This window comes from Neodiprion pinetum, chromosome 2, assembly GCF_021155775.2.
Source record: "Neodiprion pinetum isolate iyNeoPine1 chromosome 2, iyNeoPine1.2, whole genome shotgun sequence".
Taxonomy (NCBI): Eukaryota; Metazoa; Arthropoda; class Insecta; order Hymenoptera; family Diprionidae; genus Neodiprion; species Neodiprion pinetum.
The window spans coordinates 30,038,504-30,056,207 of NC_060233.1; the positions used below are offsets into that span (position 1 = coordinate 30,038,504).

The window sequence follows — 17,704 nt, forward strand, 5'->3', positions numbered from 1 at the left end:
GCCCAGGCATGACCAACTTACGAGCATTATGGTCTAATTGTAAGCACTGAAATAAGATGACAAACGCCTGACAGGCTGGCCAATTTTTGTTTTCCCTAGGTTCTGAGCACTGAGTACGACCAGTTGTCTCGCAGCACTGATCTCAGTGTCTTACAGACACAAGCACCTTGAACAAGTCAAGAATGCTGTCTATGGAGTATTTGTTAGAGTCATATTATTATTACTACTACAAATTTTGTACGGTATTAGTGTCAGCCTTGATTATTTTAATACTTTGGCTAGCGACTAGGAAAAAGACTAAAAATGTATGCGTTGTTGTGCTCGGAGACGTGGGCAGAAGTCCTCGAATGCAAAATCATGCGTTGTCCTTTGCAAAGGAAGGTTACGAGGTCGACGTGGTAGGCTACGCCGGTTCCGACCCGCTCACTGAACTTCGGGAACATCCTAAGGTCAAAATATGGTACATGAGGCCTGTTCCGAATTTGCCAGAGGGTACAGACATTTTTTACCATTTCCACTGCTCTTACACAAATTTGATGATTAATACTGTTACTTGATTTTGTTTTGCTGTAGGGCTACCTTATTTGCTATCGTATGGAATAAAGGTGATCTGGCAATGCGTAACCCTTTTGGCAACTTTTTTCACCAAAAGACGTTCGAGTTATTTGATATTGCAAAATCCACCTGGCATACCGACCATTCCAATATGCTGGCTCTTCTGTACGTTGACCGGCGTTCAGTTCACTATAGATTGGCATAATTATGCTCATACTATACAGGCTCTGAATTCTGGGTCTGACGACATATTTGTTAAAGTAACAAGACGTGTTGAATTCTCATTTGGACGACAGGCAAAGAGTAATCTCTGCGTTAGTGAAGCAATGAGAGCAGATCTTCAGAATAGATGGAACATAAGGTAAATTCTTATTTGTAGTTTAATTATTGAGCAACTAGTCTTGCACTTATTTAATTTTTTAAAATTACAATTACAGAGCCAAGGTGTTATATGATCGGCCGTCTGAAGAATTTCATAGTATTACTCTGGCTGAGAAACATCTGTTTCTATTGAAATTGAGTAAAGTGTATGAACAGCTGTGTGGCCAAGATCAAAAATCAACAGCATTTACCGAAACTTTGGAAAATGGTGAGATTGCCCTTAAGAAAGAGAGGCCTGCCTTGATTGTTTCCAGCACTAGCTGGACACCAGACGAAGATTTTGAAATATTGATATCTGCTCTGCAAGGTATTATTTCATCCAGGTGTTTAAGGTTCCTTTGATTCGATGAACATTTTCTGAAACATGATACACCTGAAATAAAATATGTCGTTTGCTTTGGCTTGATAATAATTATTACCTATAACGGTTGAATTGTTTGTTTTTCAGAATACGAAACCAACTGTTTGAACCAGGTTCATGGTTTACCAGATATCATCTGTTTTATAACAGGGAAAGGACCTCTGAAAGAATTCTACAGGGCTATCATGGATCGGAAGAATTGGCGACACATTACGGTCATCACACCTTGGCTGGAAAATATAGACTATCCCAAGCTCTTAGGTAAGCATTTAGAAAACAAAAATTTTCAGCAGTTTATTTTAACATGACCTCCACCCCTATAAAAAGCATTGCGTATATTTAGCTAGCGCTGACCTGGGGATCTGTCTTCATGTTTCTTCTAGTGGAATAGATTTGCCAATGAAATTGGTCGACATGTTTGGCAGTGGGCTTCCTGCATTTGCATATAACTATAAAAGGTGAGTTTTAGCTTCTCAATATGAAAAGTATGATGAGAATTTTCAGTTACTCATGTTCTTATTTATAAATCGTGTTTTATAGTTTGAACGAGTTATTGGTACACGATCGCAATGGCATGGTTTTTTCTGATAGCAACGATCTGGTGCAGTTGTTGATAAAATGGTTTCAAAATTTCCCTGACAATGAAGAACAGCAGTTCAAGGATAAAAAATTCCGTGAGCAATTAAAGCTTTATCAAGAAGAACATTGGCATAATCATTGGTTGAAAAATGCAGCACCTCTTTTTACATAAATGAGTTATGTACTCGCCTTTTTATCAGCGAACATTACTTTCATTACAATTACGCTGAACGTATTTGCTTCTTTTGCAATTGAAGCAAATCATTTACCGCAAAGCGAAAAAAAAGGAACCAGTACGATTAATGCCAAACTTATCGCAGTTGTATAAGTAACTAATTATCACTCAAGGTTGGTGTGTTTTCTATGAAATAATATGATTAGTTTACTATTAATAACCGAATTGACATTATAATTATGTCGAAGAAGTTCTATTTATTAGAAATGAAGTTATTCGACAAAAATTCTAGTGTACTACATACCTGTGATTTTTCTAACAATATATACAAAATAGTTTTTCAATGCCTTGGAGTATTGAGGCCTATTTTACACAAATACGTTAACATTTAAGAGCTGTGGGTATGCAAATTTTTTTTTATCGACCTTAATCGTAATTGCTTTAATCGTTGTTTTATTTCACAGAGTATAATCTCGTTTACTTAACTTTGCTTCAGTCCATATTAATTATTAATTTCGAATCAAATATATGTTACGTTTTATGTTGTATTTAGAACGTTTTATCCATTTTTATTTCCCCTATGTAATAAACAGCATCCATTGGAATACATAGTAATAGTGTATAGATGAGCAGACACGAACAGTAGCACCGTCTTGTTTCAAATATGAGTCCAGGTTTTTGATACTGCATATGACTGGAAGACTCTATTGACTTATATCCAGATGTCCCTTATTTAGGTATTATTATAATATGATTTCTGATACGTAGTTTTGAAATCCAAAATCATCTTATATTTGAACCAATACAGTATTTATTTAAAAATTACAACCAACCTTCAGTGTTGTCATTTTCGTTTGCGAACAACAGTTGCCATTAATTCTAGATGTTTCTTTTTCTTTGTAGTGAAATGCATGAATTATTCCAAGTTTGAAAAGTCATATTCATGAAAGGCCGAGCCATGAGCAAAGTTACTGATCACATGACTGGTAGAGCGACATTACAAAAAGAAAGGTAGTTAAAAGATTATGTTTTTTGTTACAAAGTTTCATTTATTTACTGACCTTCCGAATTCACAAAAATGTTTAGTAAATGGTTGCGGCAGATGGTATTGAAAGAAATGGGTATAATATTCAAATATTGGTAATAATACAATTATTTGTAGTGCTACAATATGTATGTTATACATATACATATGCATATAAATCAGTTTCATTTTCGTTGAAATAATGTTTGGTAGACTTCCTCGGACGAAGAAGCAAAACAGGATTGCGTAGAAAAATATGCGAATTTATTCCGCAGTGTTTTAATTTTTAGAATCAGGTACTCCCGGAGGTCTTTTATTACAGCCTTTACACTAATAGCCGTTCGATTTCTTGTTGGATAGCCAAAATCTGTGGCTTAAGCTGAGATCCTTCATTTACTGTTACCGAGCAAGCAACCACGGGTCTGGAAACTCCGCAAGCTCGTCCGAGTGCTTGCTTGCTACGAACAAAGACATAGGGAACATTCTTGTCTTCGCAGAGTAGCGGAAGGTGGAGTAGAATCTCCAGAGGTTCTGCATCTGCAGCCATCACGATAAACTCTGATAGACCTCGATTAAGCGTCTTTGTAGCTTCGTTTGCTCCTTTGCGAAGCTGCTTGTAGTTCATTGCTTGTTGAACCAAATTCAAGATCTTTGCTGTCAGAGTAGCATCGGCCAGCGGGTATGCTTTCGGGTTCACCTGATCGGTCTGTAAAATATTCATTTATTAAATCAAACGCGGTTGTGGTCAATTCTATTCGCTCGTTTACAGCTCTTCGTACGGTTCACTGCGCGTCCACGTGCTAAACGACATAACCTCTTGTCGATAGCGCGTTGACTGTGTAATTTGTACTGGATGTAGTTAATTCGGTAACACGTGACTGGGACTTACCATTTTTTAGATATATCTGTTACTGTGGAATGAAATGAGGTATCGAAATACCCGGTTATAACCTCTCGGCGATAAATTGTAGAAATCGCTTCACTGAGGAACCTGGAACTTTGCCGAACGTTGCCGCGTTTCTATTACGTATATTCGTCGTTGACTGAACTATGCATGCACAGGAAGTATTGGGAAATATAAGCATAGAGTATCAGTCTACAGTGTGTTGCTTTCATCTGTAAAAGATCGCGCCACTGCTCCCGCAGCATATCGCCGTCCTGAACTGAAACTACGCAGTGCACTCGACTGCGGCATGATACCTTTTGAATCGAAGCTTTTAAATGCCTTCTTAACCGGTTGAAACGAGTTTGAATCCCTGATTTGAATGGATAGTAAATGGACACGCGATTGATTTTCGTTTGTGCTTTCATAATGGTCTGAAATGAAGAAAAAAGTCTTAGTTGCAGATCTTGGAAAATATATAAAAAATATTGTAGTACTATCAAAATTGTAGTACTTTAAGAGATTTTTCGAGTGTATGAAAAACATGTAAAACGATACTTAATTTCACAAGATGCATGACAAAAATTTGTACCAAGTCTTAATGAATTTCTAAAAAAAAAAAAAAAACAAATGGACGCGTCAACGTTTGAATGATAAAATTTCTAACAAATTTTTACAGGACTGAAAAGAGATTTCTGATCGAACTAACCCCATATGGAATGTGCACAAGAACGTTATTCTCGAGGAGCTTTGACCTTGGTACACCGTATGTATGTACATTATTTTACCATAGTCTATGAATGAACTTTACTCCGACCACTCGTAGAGCTTCTTAAATTATTGAATTCTAAATGTACACGTATGTATGGACAATATGCGTCTGGTTCCCTATGGTTCAAGATAAAAAACGACGTGGGTGTATATGCATCAGTAAACACGGACTAAAGTTGAGAAAACCAGATAGCATTTTAGACTGTACTCAACAATCGTATTATATCGTGAAGAATACCCTCTTCAGTCTCTCTAGAACTTTTCACTTATACAAATTCGCATTCTCACAAATATTGACGGTTGAATGTACACTGAGGGTAAGAAATTCTTGAATCAACAAAATAGATATTGTTGGTGTCCATTAACTTCAATTTAGTATCCCTTATTTGGTTTAAATACGATGACTTCAATTCAACAATTTCGATTTAGTTAGTTTGTCAAAATGATTCAGTCAAGTGAATTCCTTGATTCAAAAAAAAAGCCTTTCTTATCGCGATCGAGTGAAGTATTGACTCGAGTGAACTTTTTCACGTGTTTCCGAAATTGAGTCAACTAAATACCAGTTCATATATTTGAAGTTTATGTATTGTTCCTCCAACTCGTATGTTTGCTGACAGAAAAAGTTAGATACTTCAAGTAAAATAAGTATATGAATCTAGCAAACAAAACATTTACATCGATAAATGCCACACTTTGTTGATCCAACCGGAGCTTATTTGGCGTAACTGGTTGAATCAGTTGCACTAATTTGTTTACGAGGTAAAAGGAAAACCACATGCTTCGAAACACGCAGACAATATATTCATCGTTAACGTCAGTATACTAGTATTATAAGCGTAGTATTATAAGTAGCTTCAGAGATAGTTATAAAACCGGGTAGTCGGCCAAGAATTTGGTTACGGATAACCTAGGACAAATTAGACATCAAGCCTATAACAATTAAAGGGAACGTTATGCCACTATTCGACTCATCGAAATTGATATTGACGACGCGTAATTTAAAATTACTGAACATTTAAGGTTTATGTATGTATACTTCCTCATATTCGGCAATAATCTTTCGAGTGTGCCGTTCGAAACCAAAGTTTGGATGTCGGATGTTCGGATGTTCAGAAAGTGACGTCATCCAAATTTTTTTTTCTTGACGTCATCAATCTATATAGAAGAATATCAGCTAGCCGAATTCCTCAGTCTGGAAACAACCGCGCAATAGAGCGGACGTACGAAAATCGCGCTCCGGAAATTTTGAGTACCGGGTTCTCAACCTCCTGGATCTTGCGCTCCGGGTCCGCTTCCTGGAGCCACTCGACTTCCATTACAAGCGATCCGTGGTTCCTGCGCTCCAGGTCCGCTACCTGGTGCAATTCGACTTCAGGGACAAGTGGTCCGTAGTTTCTGCGCTCCAGGTACGCTATCTGGTGAAACTCGTTTTCCAGGACAAGCGCTTCGTAGTTTCTATGCTCCAGGTCCGCTACCTGGTGAAAATCGACTTCCAGGACAAGCGCTCCGTAGTTTCTACGCTCCAGGTCCGCTACCTGGTGCAATTCGACTTCAGGGACAAGTGGTCCGTAGTTTCTGCGCTCCAGGTACGCTATCTGGTGAAACTCGTTTTCCAGGACAAGCGCTTCGTAGTTTCTATGCTCCAGGTCCGCTACCTGGTGAAAATCGACTTCCAGGACAAGCGCTCCGTAGTTTCTACGCTCCAGGTCCGCTACCTGGTGAAACTCGACTTCCAGAACAAGCGCTCCGTAGTTCTGGCTATCCAGGTTCTTGACCTGGTGACTTTTGACCTTCAGGAATAATTTTTTGTAGTTCTGGCTGTCCAGGTCCTCCATCTGGTGGATTTTGACATCCAGGAAAAGAGCTCCGTAGTTCTGGCTGTCCAAGTTCTTGACCTGGTGACTTGACTAAGCGCTGCGTAGGTTCTCCGCTCCAGGTCCGCTTCCTGGTGAAACTCGACTTCAGGGACAAGTGCTTCGTGGTTTTGGTTGTCCAGGTCTTTGACCTGATGACTTTTGACCTTCTGGACTAATTTTCAAGTTTACAAGTTTGATTATTGAAAACGTCATGTTTTGTACAATCGAACCAATATGCATGCTTCAGATAACATTTTGAATCGGAAAAAAAACCTAACGACCAGGATCAACAAATTGAAATTGGTGAGTGGTTGGCATTGTATACATAGGAATACATGATAATAACGTCGTTCAATTAGAGCTAAAATTGCTGTGCGTCGTGTTTCAAATCTGTTAGGACTTAGGTGATTGTTCTGTGGTATTTTTTGACGAAATTTATTGTCATAAACTCACAATACGTTATACTTACATGCATGTATAAACGTGATTTGTAGGATTATATAGAAAAAATCTTACGGGCAGATTCGGTTTGCGTCACATGCACAAAAACAGTGTTTATTCTGTATACTGTGAAGCAAATATCAGAATTTTTTGGGGAGTCATCGTGCCCCAGTCTCCCCTACAACTATATCATCTGGTAAAACACTGACAACGAGTAAGCGAGCGCACAAGCACAAAAACCAATTACACTAGGCATCCGACCCCGAGCGAGCTTTAGCGAGCGAGTGTTTTAATACTAGTCATGAATAAATAGATAGCACGATCATTCAAAAGCTTGATTCAATTCTATATTAATTTGTCAAAAGTATTTCGTCCGACAAAAGTATTATCTTGAATGAAGCAAGTATTGTGTTCGCCGCTTTTGACTACAGCATTTGTTGTTAGTTGAATCAAACGAATATCACTTGACTCAATTAACTCTTTCCCTCCGTGTACTCATCATATCTTACCGTGGAATTTATAAAAATTATTTCACTTTCCATGTCCTCGAAAATACCCTATAGATTCAAATAACTTGTAGGATGGTGTTAATTTTTTCTCTGCGAGGCCCCACCGTTTTATTTCATAGTCACAATGAACTATTTTCATCTGCACCATTAAATCAATTTTATGTATTGTCCTACAATTTGGACAATTAAGATTTCGCTACAGTATTGCGCAAACTCCAAAGCAAAGTAAATATTATGCTGAACTTCTTGCATCGATATCAGTTCTTTCCAAAGCTCTATCAATCAACGCACCCTCTGTCTGTATGGGTTTTCATTTTCGAGTAAGGATCACATGTACTTTTTGGTGTGCGAAAAGTCTCTCTTTCCACTACGTCCATCGGTAGATCTCGTAGCTTAGCTCTCTGCAATTTAGCAGCCACGCTGTAGGCGGTTCTAAAATAAATGAAATTAAATCACTGACTGCAAGTCACCTGACACACCAAATACCCATGCATATATATGATATGTGCATAAGAAACACTTTCGAACTTACGGCAAGGGTTTTGGCTCGAATACTCGCTCCAGAACGTACGCTTGAGACTCCGTCATACTCAGGATGCCGAGTGAGAGGTCGGAGGCTTCAGAACTCGATGAAATCGATCTTGAAGGATCTTTATGATTTATCGTTTCCGGACTGGCCAGGGTGTGACCTTATCGCATAAAAGGCGTGGTTGAAACATCGAAATATACGCGAAAGTACGAAAGGTCTGGTAATGAAATCCTTTTCAATGGCATACTATCGCTTTGAATTCCTGCGTCTACCATCGGGGTTATTTTGAACCGGAGAAAGGATGTCGTTTCGGTTTCCAAACCGCTATGATCGTAGGTAGATTCGTTTAGGGACTCCATTATCCCCGGTGGATAATTCTCGGGGTACCGGGCTCCACCGGGTCCCAGAGGATGGGAAAGACGGATGAATCCTCCATCCTCGGAGAACGCTTCACTCCAGGTCTGATAATGCTCGGGTATTTCGTCCGGTAGGATCATGCTATTACGACCAACTTCTAAGGGGCTTGATTCGAACGCTAATTTCTTTATTGAATTATTCTGTAGATTCTGCCGGTGAGCTGATACAGCTGTGGCCATAGACGCAGAGATTTTTGAGAGCCACTTTTTATGCTCATTAATTTGCCACTCCTCCGGTACGGGCGGCTTTTTGCCAGCGGCGATCATTGATATTATCGTATCAGCTGTTGGACCCTTTGCCATCGTTTGTAGCGGCTCTGGACGCGGTGGCTGAAACGTATATGATATTTCATAGTGTGCAGTAAGAATGTTGAAATGGTATGTACGTACATTGCTGTATTGAGTAAAAATGTTTACACCTCTAGAGGTTTAAGTTTGTTTTTGAAACGAAAGTTCACGCTGATAAATTTATTATACAGCTTACGAATAGATGTGGCATAATTATTTTTTGGGTTTCCTTTATTCCAATAATGAGGTTTTGTATAAAACCTATCTGTATAACCAGTTATAGTAGATGACAGGAAATTGGCATTGGATGTACACATGAGGATATTAATTCAGAGACGGTTAGTTATTTTACGTTGGCGACGAAGATTCAGCTTGCAGTGCAAGTGTCAACCGGCCGCTACGTCCCCATCTGCGTTACCAACGTAAAATAACTAGCCGTCTCTGAATTAATATCCACACGTGTACATTGTATTTCAAATGGAAAATAAGGAGAACAAAGTGAACGAAATACCGAATGAAATTTTTCTCACAATCAGTGCAAATAAAGGCATTTTGAGTCAATGTTTTGATTTTAAAGTGAAAGGGTTAAACGCACCCGCGGTATCGAAGAGGGAGGCTTCGTCGGCCGTCGACGACACTGGAGACGAGCGGCGTCGGCATAAATAGACAAACCAGCGATGGGTCCAACGGCGCCCTCGTCCCTCGTCGCCCCGAAGGCTGGCATAGGGCGACTGTTTCGTCGAGACGTTAAAACGGTGCAGGTTCTCGTTACGTACTGCTTTCTTGGGGTTGATTGTGAATAGAGGGCTGCTGGATGTGACGGGTTTTCACGGTACGTGCTCGGTACAGCGTTCGGGTAATTGGCGCCGGCACGAACGATCTCCATCCGAGCAGCATCTTTCCTCGCAGTAACAATTTTCGGAGACGAGTGGTCGGCGAATGGCATGGTTATATAAGCTGACGGAGGTTTCCCCGACGGAACAGGTTTTTTATAGCTTTCGGAAGATTCTGTAGCAGTGCTCTTGCAAGTCGGCTTTCATCTTTGTCCGACTCCATGGTTTTCGCACGTTTTTAACTTTTTACGGATCACGATCATTCGTATCGTCACGTCTAACTACATTTTTTCGTTTTATTATTTCCTTCCTGCCAGCTGATTTTTCCGCATGCCGTTCAATCGTTCCTCTTTTCTTTGAACGTTACGATAACGGATAATAAACGCCATCGGCTGATGGACAATTGAACGAGGGATAAAATGGGGGTGAAAATTATACTTTAGAACTTTATGAAGACTGAATTATGCATTATAGTGACACAAATCAAGGGTCTAATAATGTATTTGTACATACATCGCTTACTGCAAAAAATTCATTATTTATATTCTTGGATTATTCTTAAAAAACGAATCTCTACGACATTGCGGGATGAAGTCAATTGCAGTTCCGCTACTCTTTTTCTAAATTGATCTGCCATTACAGACGTTTTAACGAAATCATTAACAACAATTTAGTGTGCTCAGCTTGGCCAACTGTAGTTTCAAGTATCTATACACAAGTGGCTTCTACGAATAGCATTGATAAACTGTATTTGAGGTACTTCCTGTACCGCATTACTATCTATATACGCATAGATAACGCATTGTTTGTCTTCCTTCGTGGAAAGGATTTAATTATATTTTACAGGCAGTTACATGTCGGTGGTATTAAAGCTGTTCGTAGATGAGTGTTACGAGTCAGTTACAGACTGCAGTCCGTTGATGTGTGTGAATAATAGTGGATTTAAATTGATGATAAGTCGTACAAAGAACGTTTACCGTCCGCTCGAGCTAGGCAAACGTTATCTCTGCCAGCGACAAGAGTTCGTTGTTTTGGAATCTAATCTTACTTGCAAAAACGTCTTAAGCGTTTGTTGATAACCCGCGCTGACGCTAGAGAGCAATTTGTTAACTACCGAGTTTGCGTGAACGGTTCTAATCCGACTCTACAAATACCGGTAAAGTATGGATATCGAGTTTAGTAGTTGACCTGGCACAATGAAATCAGCACTCTGCTTATTGCTCGGTCTATTGGCTCTGTGTTTGCATATTTCTGATGCTATATCTCTCTCTGTAGTTGAACGGACAGATTATTTGAACGATCGACCGATCATCGGTGAGTATGACAAGTAATAGTGGGGAAAAGAAAATAGTGGAAAAAAATGAAATCAGAGACTTCTAGTGTACATTACTGAATCGCTGTGTATAATGCTGTCTATTTATCAACTGGTTGCATATCTCTAATCACGTTGCATCGTTTATCAAGGGATTTTGACGCAGGAAATCAGCTACTCGCTTAACCTGAAGTATCCGAACCAATACGAAAGTTATATCGCTGCATCTTACGTGAAATTTGTCGAAGGTGCCGGAGCTTTAGCCGTGCCAATATGGTAAGAGTTATTTCGTAGCGTAATAACGAACATAGCTGGATGCTCTAGAAGCGCATGCGCCTGTGTATCTGTGTGTGTCACGATCGTGAAGCGCGAACAGCGGTTGTACAAGAGTCAATTAACATGTGGCCGATTTTCGCGCGAAATGTTGCCCACACAACGTATATTTAATTACCAGCCAAATGCCTACATAAAGCGTACATTAATTCTCTGTTTGACAGGATCGGCAAAGACGAGTCTTACTACGAAGACATTCTCAGCAAAGTAAATGGGTGAGAAGTGGAACGATATTTAACGCTACCTTTCCACGTGACCCGGATTCTCTAACGCAAATCTTGGTTAATTTTCAGCGTTCTTTGGCCAGGTGGTAGCTCGTATTTTAACGTGAGCGATGGATATGCCGAAGCTGGAGCGATTATTTACACGTAATTATACGACCACACTACCATCATCTGATGTAAACGTCAAGTGAAGGTGTAAAATGATAATTTCTTGATTTAATTTTCCACGCCATGCAGTATCGCTACAAGACTCAACAATCAGGGCGACTATTTTCCAATTTGGGGTACGTGCTTGGGCTTCGAATTGATGACTTATGTAGCGGCCGGTGGTATCGAGCATCGAACCGATTGTTCAAGTAACAAGCAGGCCTTGCCTCTGGAATTCGTATCGGGTGAGTGAAATCCTTGAGCAACTAATTCACACGTGGAAATCTATTTTTGGTCATCAGGGTAAACCGTGATTTTTCTGATAAGTATTTACTGACTACTATTTGTTCACGATAATTGCGAAATCATGAATCAGAGTACAAGTTTGAGGAATTGAAGTTAAGTAGATATCGATCGTGATACAAGAGACCGATTTCAATCTGATATCGTGCGTTTTTTGTGATACCAGTTTTGATATAGAAATTTTACTGTCGTATTTTATCAACAGATTTCAAGTCTAGCCGGATGTTCGAAAATGCTTCGGAAAAAGTAATTGATATTTTATCAACTTACGACGTAACGGCAAACTTCCACCAGTACTGCGTCACTCGAGATGTTAGTATGCAATGTTTTTTTACAAATTGTAACTTACTGGCAAATGACTTTGAAAATTTTTGCAATACGTTCTACAGGACTTGAAGAAAGTCAATCTTACTTCGGTGTTCAGGGTAATGTCGGTTAATCACGATTGGAACGGGCTTGAGTTCATATCCAGTATTGAGCACGTCGAGCTGCCTTTTTACGGGATACAATTTCACCCTGAGAAAAATTTGTACGAATGGGTAGCTAATAAGAATATCCCGCACAATCCAGAGGCTTCACTCGCGAGTCAATACTTCGCCAATTTCTTCGTTAACGAGGGTAAGGAGATGAAATTTTGTTCAACTGTCTTGGACTTGTAAAAAATGTCATTTTTTATAGAAATTTAAACGTACAAGGACTTTTTTCTTTCAATGCATTTATTATTTTCAGCGAGGAAAAATTCACACTCCTTTCCCAACGGCACTGACTTGGACGAACTGATATACAACTATCAGATCACTTTCACTGGGCGAAAGAATTCTTCGTTTATGCAGACTTATATGTTCACGAATCTGACGACAACAGATTGAATTACCGTCAGTATGATTTTCGAAATAGAAAGAAGTTTAATTAATACGGTAAAATGATATTATGTTCGCAACTGAAGAAATGGATTTTTGGTGAAATGGACGGAGAAATATAGCTGGTGGAGTAATTCAAAAACAAGTAAGTTTTTTCATTGATGTTGGATGTAAGAGTCTTCAAAATTTATCTATTACTGCCAGAGGTAAATTTTCAGTTTTACCTCATTTCCGCAATTTTCTTAAAGTATGACTCACTCAATGCTGTTCGGTGGGATACGATCAATGGAAAATTCGGAGTATCAGGATTTTCTTGAATTTGATTAATTTTTAAAATGATCGTTTGGTTCGAAAAGTGTTTGAAACAATCGCTACTGAACGTGTAACTTTCAGTTTGAGTCCTAAACAAAATACAAAGTGTTTGCTCAAAGTTTAATGCGCGTATATAAAATAAAAGTTGCGTAAAGTGGGTGGTGACAATTTTATTCCGGAGTTTTTTCGCGACGTAAAATCTATTGACCACTCGACTGTGCAATCGTGCTTAAAAACGTGACTCGTTCCCGAAGAAATAAAGTAATAATAATAACAATAACTACAATAACGATAGCGATATTCATTTCAAAGCATTAAAAACAACGCACCCTGCACCGAATGATTGTATACGTGAACTTACCTACCACATACACAAATCGTACCCAACACACAAGTCTAGGCAAACTTTTCCATCACGGAAAACGTGACGCACTTATAAAGCTTACCGGGTGTTCCCGAACTTGACTAATTGCTTCTAACAAGTTGATATTTCTTTCACGCCGGTAGTTCAAGGGGTTTTTAAAATCCGGGAATATTCCAAGTCTCTTGTACATGGACAATTCATACCTTTCATTACACCGTAAGCAAAGCTTTATCCAGCTTACTTCGTGATTAAATGATTAAAGTTCAGATTTCCTGCGTTATTCAAATGTAGTACGTACATTAAATCGTGTTTACGGGAGCAGAAACAGGGAAGAAGTGCGTCACGGGGGATGAAGCGGTTCCGATTTGCGTGGAAAAAAAAAACAGTTCCTAAGCTTTTAATTAAGGTAATCAAAAATCTGATTAATTAAATCCATCCAAGTCCGCCTTCTTACTCGGTGTGGGAAGCAGCTGTGAGCTCGTGTTGCGCGCTATATTTTCTTCGGCACGTCAGAAAGCCGTATTTTAATTTGCTTCAGAAATTGTTCTCAACTGTCGAGAAAATCATTTAAAACGTGTCATAGTGGATTCACCTGTGAAAGCGTAAGTACTATCCGTTGTGAGGAGATCGTAGTCACGCGATGATACGAATAAGAACTTTAACTACATTTCAGTGTATCCGTAAATTTGTTTCTCATTTTTTTTTTTTTTTTACTTTCTCGAAGAGTAAAATTCACATTCATTGTCTTTTATATATCCATGTAATTATTGACTGTAATATTGAAAAAAAAGATATATATCTTTTGCGATTAGATATTTTAAAACGATGATGCAGGAACAAAAAGCAATATTTTTCCCTTACGATGTTGGATCGATCATCTCTCGAAACGGTGTAAAACATCGATGAAAGGTGAAGTCGGTAATAAAATACAGTTGAAGTAAGGAAATTATTTTTTTTTTTTTAATTGAATCGTTATTAAGTACATGAAAAAAATTCAATTACCTTAGATATTTTGTTAATAAGTTGAAACTTCTACGTGAATACCCATTGCGATCAAGATACCAGAACCAGGTATAAAAAAAGAAAAACAATCTGTGATTTTGGATTTTCGAGGCTCAAGTGTCAGACGCTGATTGACTCCTAATTATAGCGTTCAACAGTTGCAGCTTTTGATGGTACAAAATTGCAGAGTGGGAAGGCCTTGATTTACGTTAGCACGAGGTACGTATGAAAACGTAAAAACAAGGGGAATATAAATAATAAAAACGAGGCAATTCAAAGAATTCTTGGAGTTTCATTTCCATCGTCTGAATTGTTCTTGTACGGTCTCATTGTATTTTATCCGCACCCGCCGCAAGCTGTTTTCAGTCTTCTCGATTCCGTTTTACCCTGGTTTTATACATTTTCTTTTCCTTACATCAATTTTCAAAATATTCAATTCGTTATTGAATTATGATTTACATTCACATTGCGTAGGCGATGCTTGATTTCTGTGTATTTCATAGGACAGTTCCTAGGTCTTCTATTGTTCAAATCGTTTCCCTGTTTTTTTTTTCAGTAATAAATATAAATTCTCCTTTCTACCAACCAAAGATAAATTGGCAAGATCAAATTTGCCCTTCGCCTTTCAGGTATTGGATCCTGTTTTTTCAGTATAAATTACGGTAAATCGTTTAACGGGACGGATACATTCGATACTAACACTTCTCCTCTGAGTGGGCGAAAAAAATTGAAACTATAATAAATTGAAGTGTGTCAAAGCGGTGAAATAAAAAATTGCGAAAAACTGAGGTATTTGTAGTCTTAAAATTTCTTCAAAAGTGTTTTTTACACAACAAGCCAATAAGTATTTGTAGCTCGTAATTAGATCTATGTAATCTGATTGAAACCGAAGATAAATATTTGCTAATGACAATTTGTAATCGAGATCAAGCAAGGCAGGGAACAAAGCTTTAATTGATTCCAGTGATGCCTTTTCGAGAATTACTCTTTCTCTAATTAGCGATATACTTCCATTTCAAACAAAATTATATATATATATATATATATATATAAATCAGTCGTTAGGTAATTGGAAGGAAAACCGTGCCCATTGCGTACGAGTCCTATAATTTGACGTCAAAGATGAATAGAGCAGCCCTTAGCAAATCACGCGCCTAAATTATAACCCATAACAACGTTCACGTGATTCGGGAGAAAATCTAATTCACAATCACGTGTCACCTAGTCGCGTTATTAACTATAGTGTATTTGAAAATGCGATTTGAGCTCTACTGTACCCATATTCCTCGAGTCAGTCACGTGCTATCTACCACGCTGAATACACATTCCGCGCTCCAACGCATGTGTAATATCGTACTCGAGCCAACGTCATTTATATTAATAAAGTATAATTTATCTAACAAGCGTATTGTTGAACAATGTCCACCTCACCTGTATCTCGAAATCCTTTCGCACTGTACGTGCTTGACAAATTTTCATGAAATAACTTGGCACGCATCTTATTACATCGTCTAACGGTTGTAGCGGCAAATTCACCGCATCGGATAATTGTTTCAGATTGAGTTTCAATAAAATGTCTGATCTATTATTGTCCGATCGAAAATAATCACCCTCCACAACCTCCCGATTTTATTTTTATATCTTTAGTCATTGATCCTCTGCGTCGCAATTTGACTGAAACTTAATATACGGCCTGATTAGATTTGACGGTGAACGTCGGAGAAATCTTGCAGTGGATATCGTATTTAGGGTAGACGGAATGTAGTGAAAATATTTAAAAAAATAAATGACGTACGCACTCAGAGAAGAAGCGTTTATTCAACTACCGTATGTATGCGTAGGTTAGTATCGGCATGTACGTGGGTCTTGTGTTTTTTATCATGAAATTAAGTTGCGAAAGGTACGTGGGACGGTACCTTTGAACCTGACAAAGACCTTCCCCAATTCACGCACATCTCGGTGTGATGGATGTTTGCTGCGAAGACGTCGTTGCCAAAAAACAAAGAGGCAACAGAAAGGTAGATTGATCAATGTTTTCGTTTTCATGCTAGTGTCTAACGAAACTGTTAAAATTACATCCAGTTTGAAACGTCCTTCTTGTGTTATTGACGCCTTATTATTAACAACGTGATCATTATTGCAAAAACATGTACCATTATTTCAAAAAAAAATACAAGCAATTTTTTGGCTTATTACAATGAATAAAAGCTCATATTATTCGTAAATGAGATTCTATGGAAAACGTCACAATTTCTTGCCGAATCATAACTTAGTCATTTGTGTAAGTTGTAACGATCTTAAATAATTTTTTTATTACCTAATTTCAAAGTTCAAGGAAAAAATTAGCCTCAAAATGTTTGTAGGTCATTCGTTTCCGAATAAAATGAGTTCTTTCTCGTTCGAAAAAGCTAGACGAATTATACTTGTATGGATTTATCGGTGAACAATTAATAGAAAAATGTGAATTATCTAGATTTGTTAATGATAACAAGGTCCTTGCTCACAGATGAGATTAGGCGTTGAAAAATCTTTTTCTGGATCGTGGGGACTTTTTTTTTACCATACTTTAGGTTACATATATTTTAGACCTGACTGCATACATGCTATAAATTTTAACGTGACCGATAATAGTGATCATTGGATTTATTTCTTTTGCATGAACGAAAAAGTGCTGGAGTGAAGAAGGAGTACATTTCAGCACTTTGTGCGATCGGCATGCGATGTTGGTAGCACAAAAAACGAGAAGAAAACTTGACTCTTACATCAATTTTGTTGCGTCGCTGTAAAGTTTTCTTGAAAAAAAAAAAAAAAATCAACCCCAATCGAAGGTGCGCTCGTACTGTGACGTCACTCGACGAGGTGATGGGTATCTGGGGACGGGGTTTAACCCAGTTCGGGATGAACCTTTGAGCTGGAGCAGAGGATGGTTTTAGGCAAGGATGCGATGCAATGGTATACGGAGTCCGAGTTGTGGTTGCGCCTTCGCGATCAAATACATAAATACAATACACATTTGAAGTGGTCTTGAGCCGATTGCATAGCGGTTCCTATTAGCACGAAGTGATCTTCTCGCATATAACAGCCCTCAATCACGTTGGCATTAATTTTCGTGTCACATTCGATGGAGGCTGGATGGAGGACGGATGACATGGCAATTAGTGCTGGGTCAGATTTCCGTTCGATGAACAATAGCTGCTACTCGAAATTTTTTCTGAATCACGTATTATATAGTTTACAGTATGATAA

At 38.5% G+C, this 17,704-nt stretch overlaps 3 protein-coding genes across 3 annotated transcripts; 1 reads left to right on the forward strand and 2 right to left on the reverse strand.

Moving 5' to 3' along the window:
* Nucleotides 1–124: 124 nt before the first annotated feature.
* LOC124213411 (ALG1, chitobiosyldiphosphodolichol beta-mannosyltransferase) lies at nucleotides 125–12,925 on the forward strand. The gene is made up of 14 exons (XM_046614741.2): nucleotides 125–492; nucleotides 574–916; nucleotides 993–1,243; nucleotides 1,385–1,558; nucleotides 1,641–1,755; nucleotides 1,838–2,012; nucleotides 10,876–10,915; nucleotides 11,066–11,189; nucleotides 11,411–11,461; nucleotides 11,540–11,614; nucleotides 11,708–11,862; nucleotides 12,126–12,232; nucleotides 12,310–12,538; nucleotides 12,650–12,925. The coding sequence occupies exons 1-14, from the start codon at nucleotides 183–185 to the stop codon at nucleotides 12,787–12,789; spliced, it is 2,289 nt and encodes a 762-aa protein (XP_046470697.1). The 5' UTR covers nucleotides 125–182; the 3' UTR covers nucleotides 12,790–12,925.
* hoip (NHP2-like protein 1 hoip) lies at nucleotides 2,083–4,117 on the reverse strand. Its single transcript, XM_046614737.2, has 2 exons — nucleotides 3,965–4,117; nucleotides 2,083–3,781 (listed from the first exon to the last, which is right to left on the reverse strand). Exons 1-2 carry the CDS (start codon nucleotides 3,965–3,967, stop codon nucleotides 3,401–3,403), a joined length of 384 nt encoding a protein of 127 aa, XP_046470693.1. The 5' UTR covers nucleotides 3,968–4,117; the 3' UTR covers nucleotides 2,083–3,400.
* Nucleotides 8,226–10,064, reverse strand: LOC138190507 (uncharacterized). Its single transcript, XM_069133940.1, has 2 exons — nucleotides 9,364–10,064; nucleotides 8,226–8,810 (listed from the first exon to the last, which is right to left on the reverse strand). The coding sequence occupies exons 1-2, from the start codon at nucleotides 9,712–9,714 to the stop codon at nucleotides 8,226–8,228; spliced, it is 936 nt and encodes a 311-aa protein (XP_068990041.1). The 5' UTR covers nucleotides 9,715–10,064.
* Nucleotides 12,926–17,704: the final 4,779 nt, after the last annotated feature.

Bases quoted from the DNA above. Each gene is read 5' to 3' on its own strand.
- LOC124213411 (XM_046614741.2), top strand. From the start codon at position 183: ATGCTGTCTATGGAGTATTTGTTAGAGTCATATTATTATTACTACTAC. The intron at 1,244-1,384 runs GTATTATTTCAT...TTTGTTTTTCAG, and splicing joins ATTGATATCTGCTCTGCAAG to AATACGAAACCAACTGTTTG. The intron at 11,615-11,707 runs GTAATTATACGA...CACGCCATGCAG, and splicing joins GCTGGAGCGATTATTTACAC to TATCGCTACAAGACTCAACA.
- LOC138190507 (XM_069133940.1), bottom strand. From the start codon at position 9,714: ATGCCATTCGCCGACCACTCGTCTCCGAAAATTGTTACTGCGAGGAAA. The intron at 8,811-9,363 runs GTGCGTTTAACC...TATACGTTTCAG, and splicing joins CTCCCTCTTCGATACCGCGG to CCACCGCGTCCAGAGCCGCT.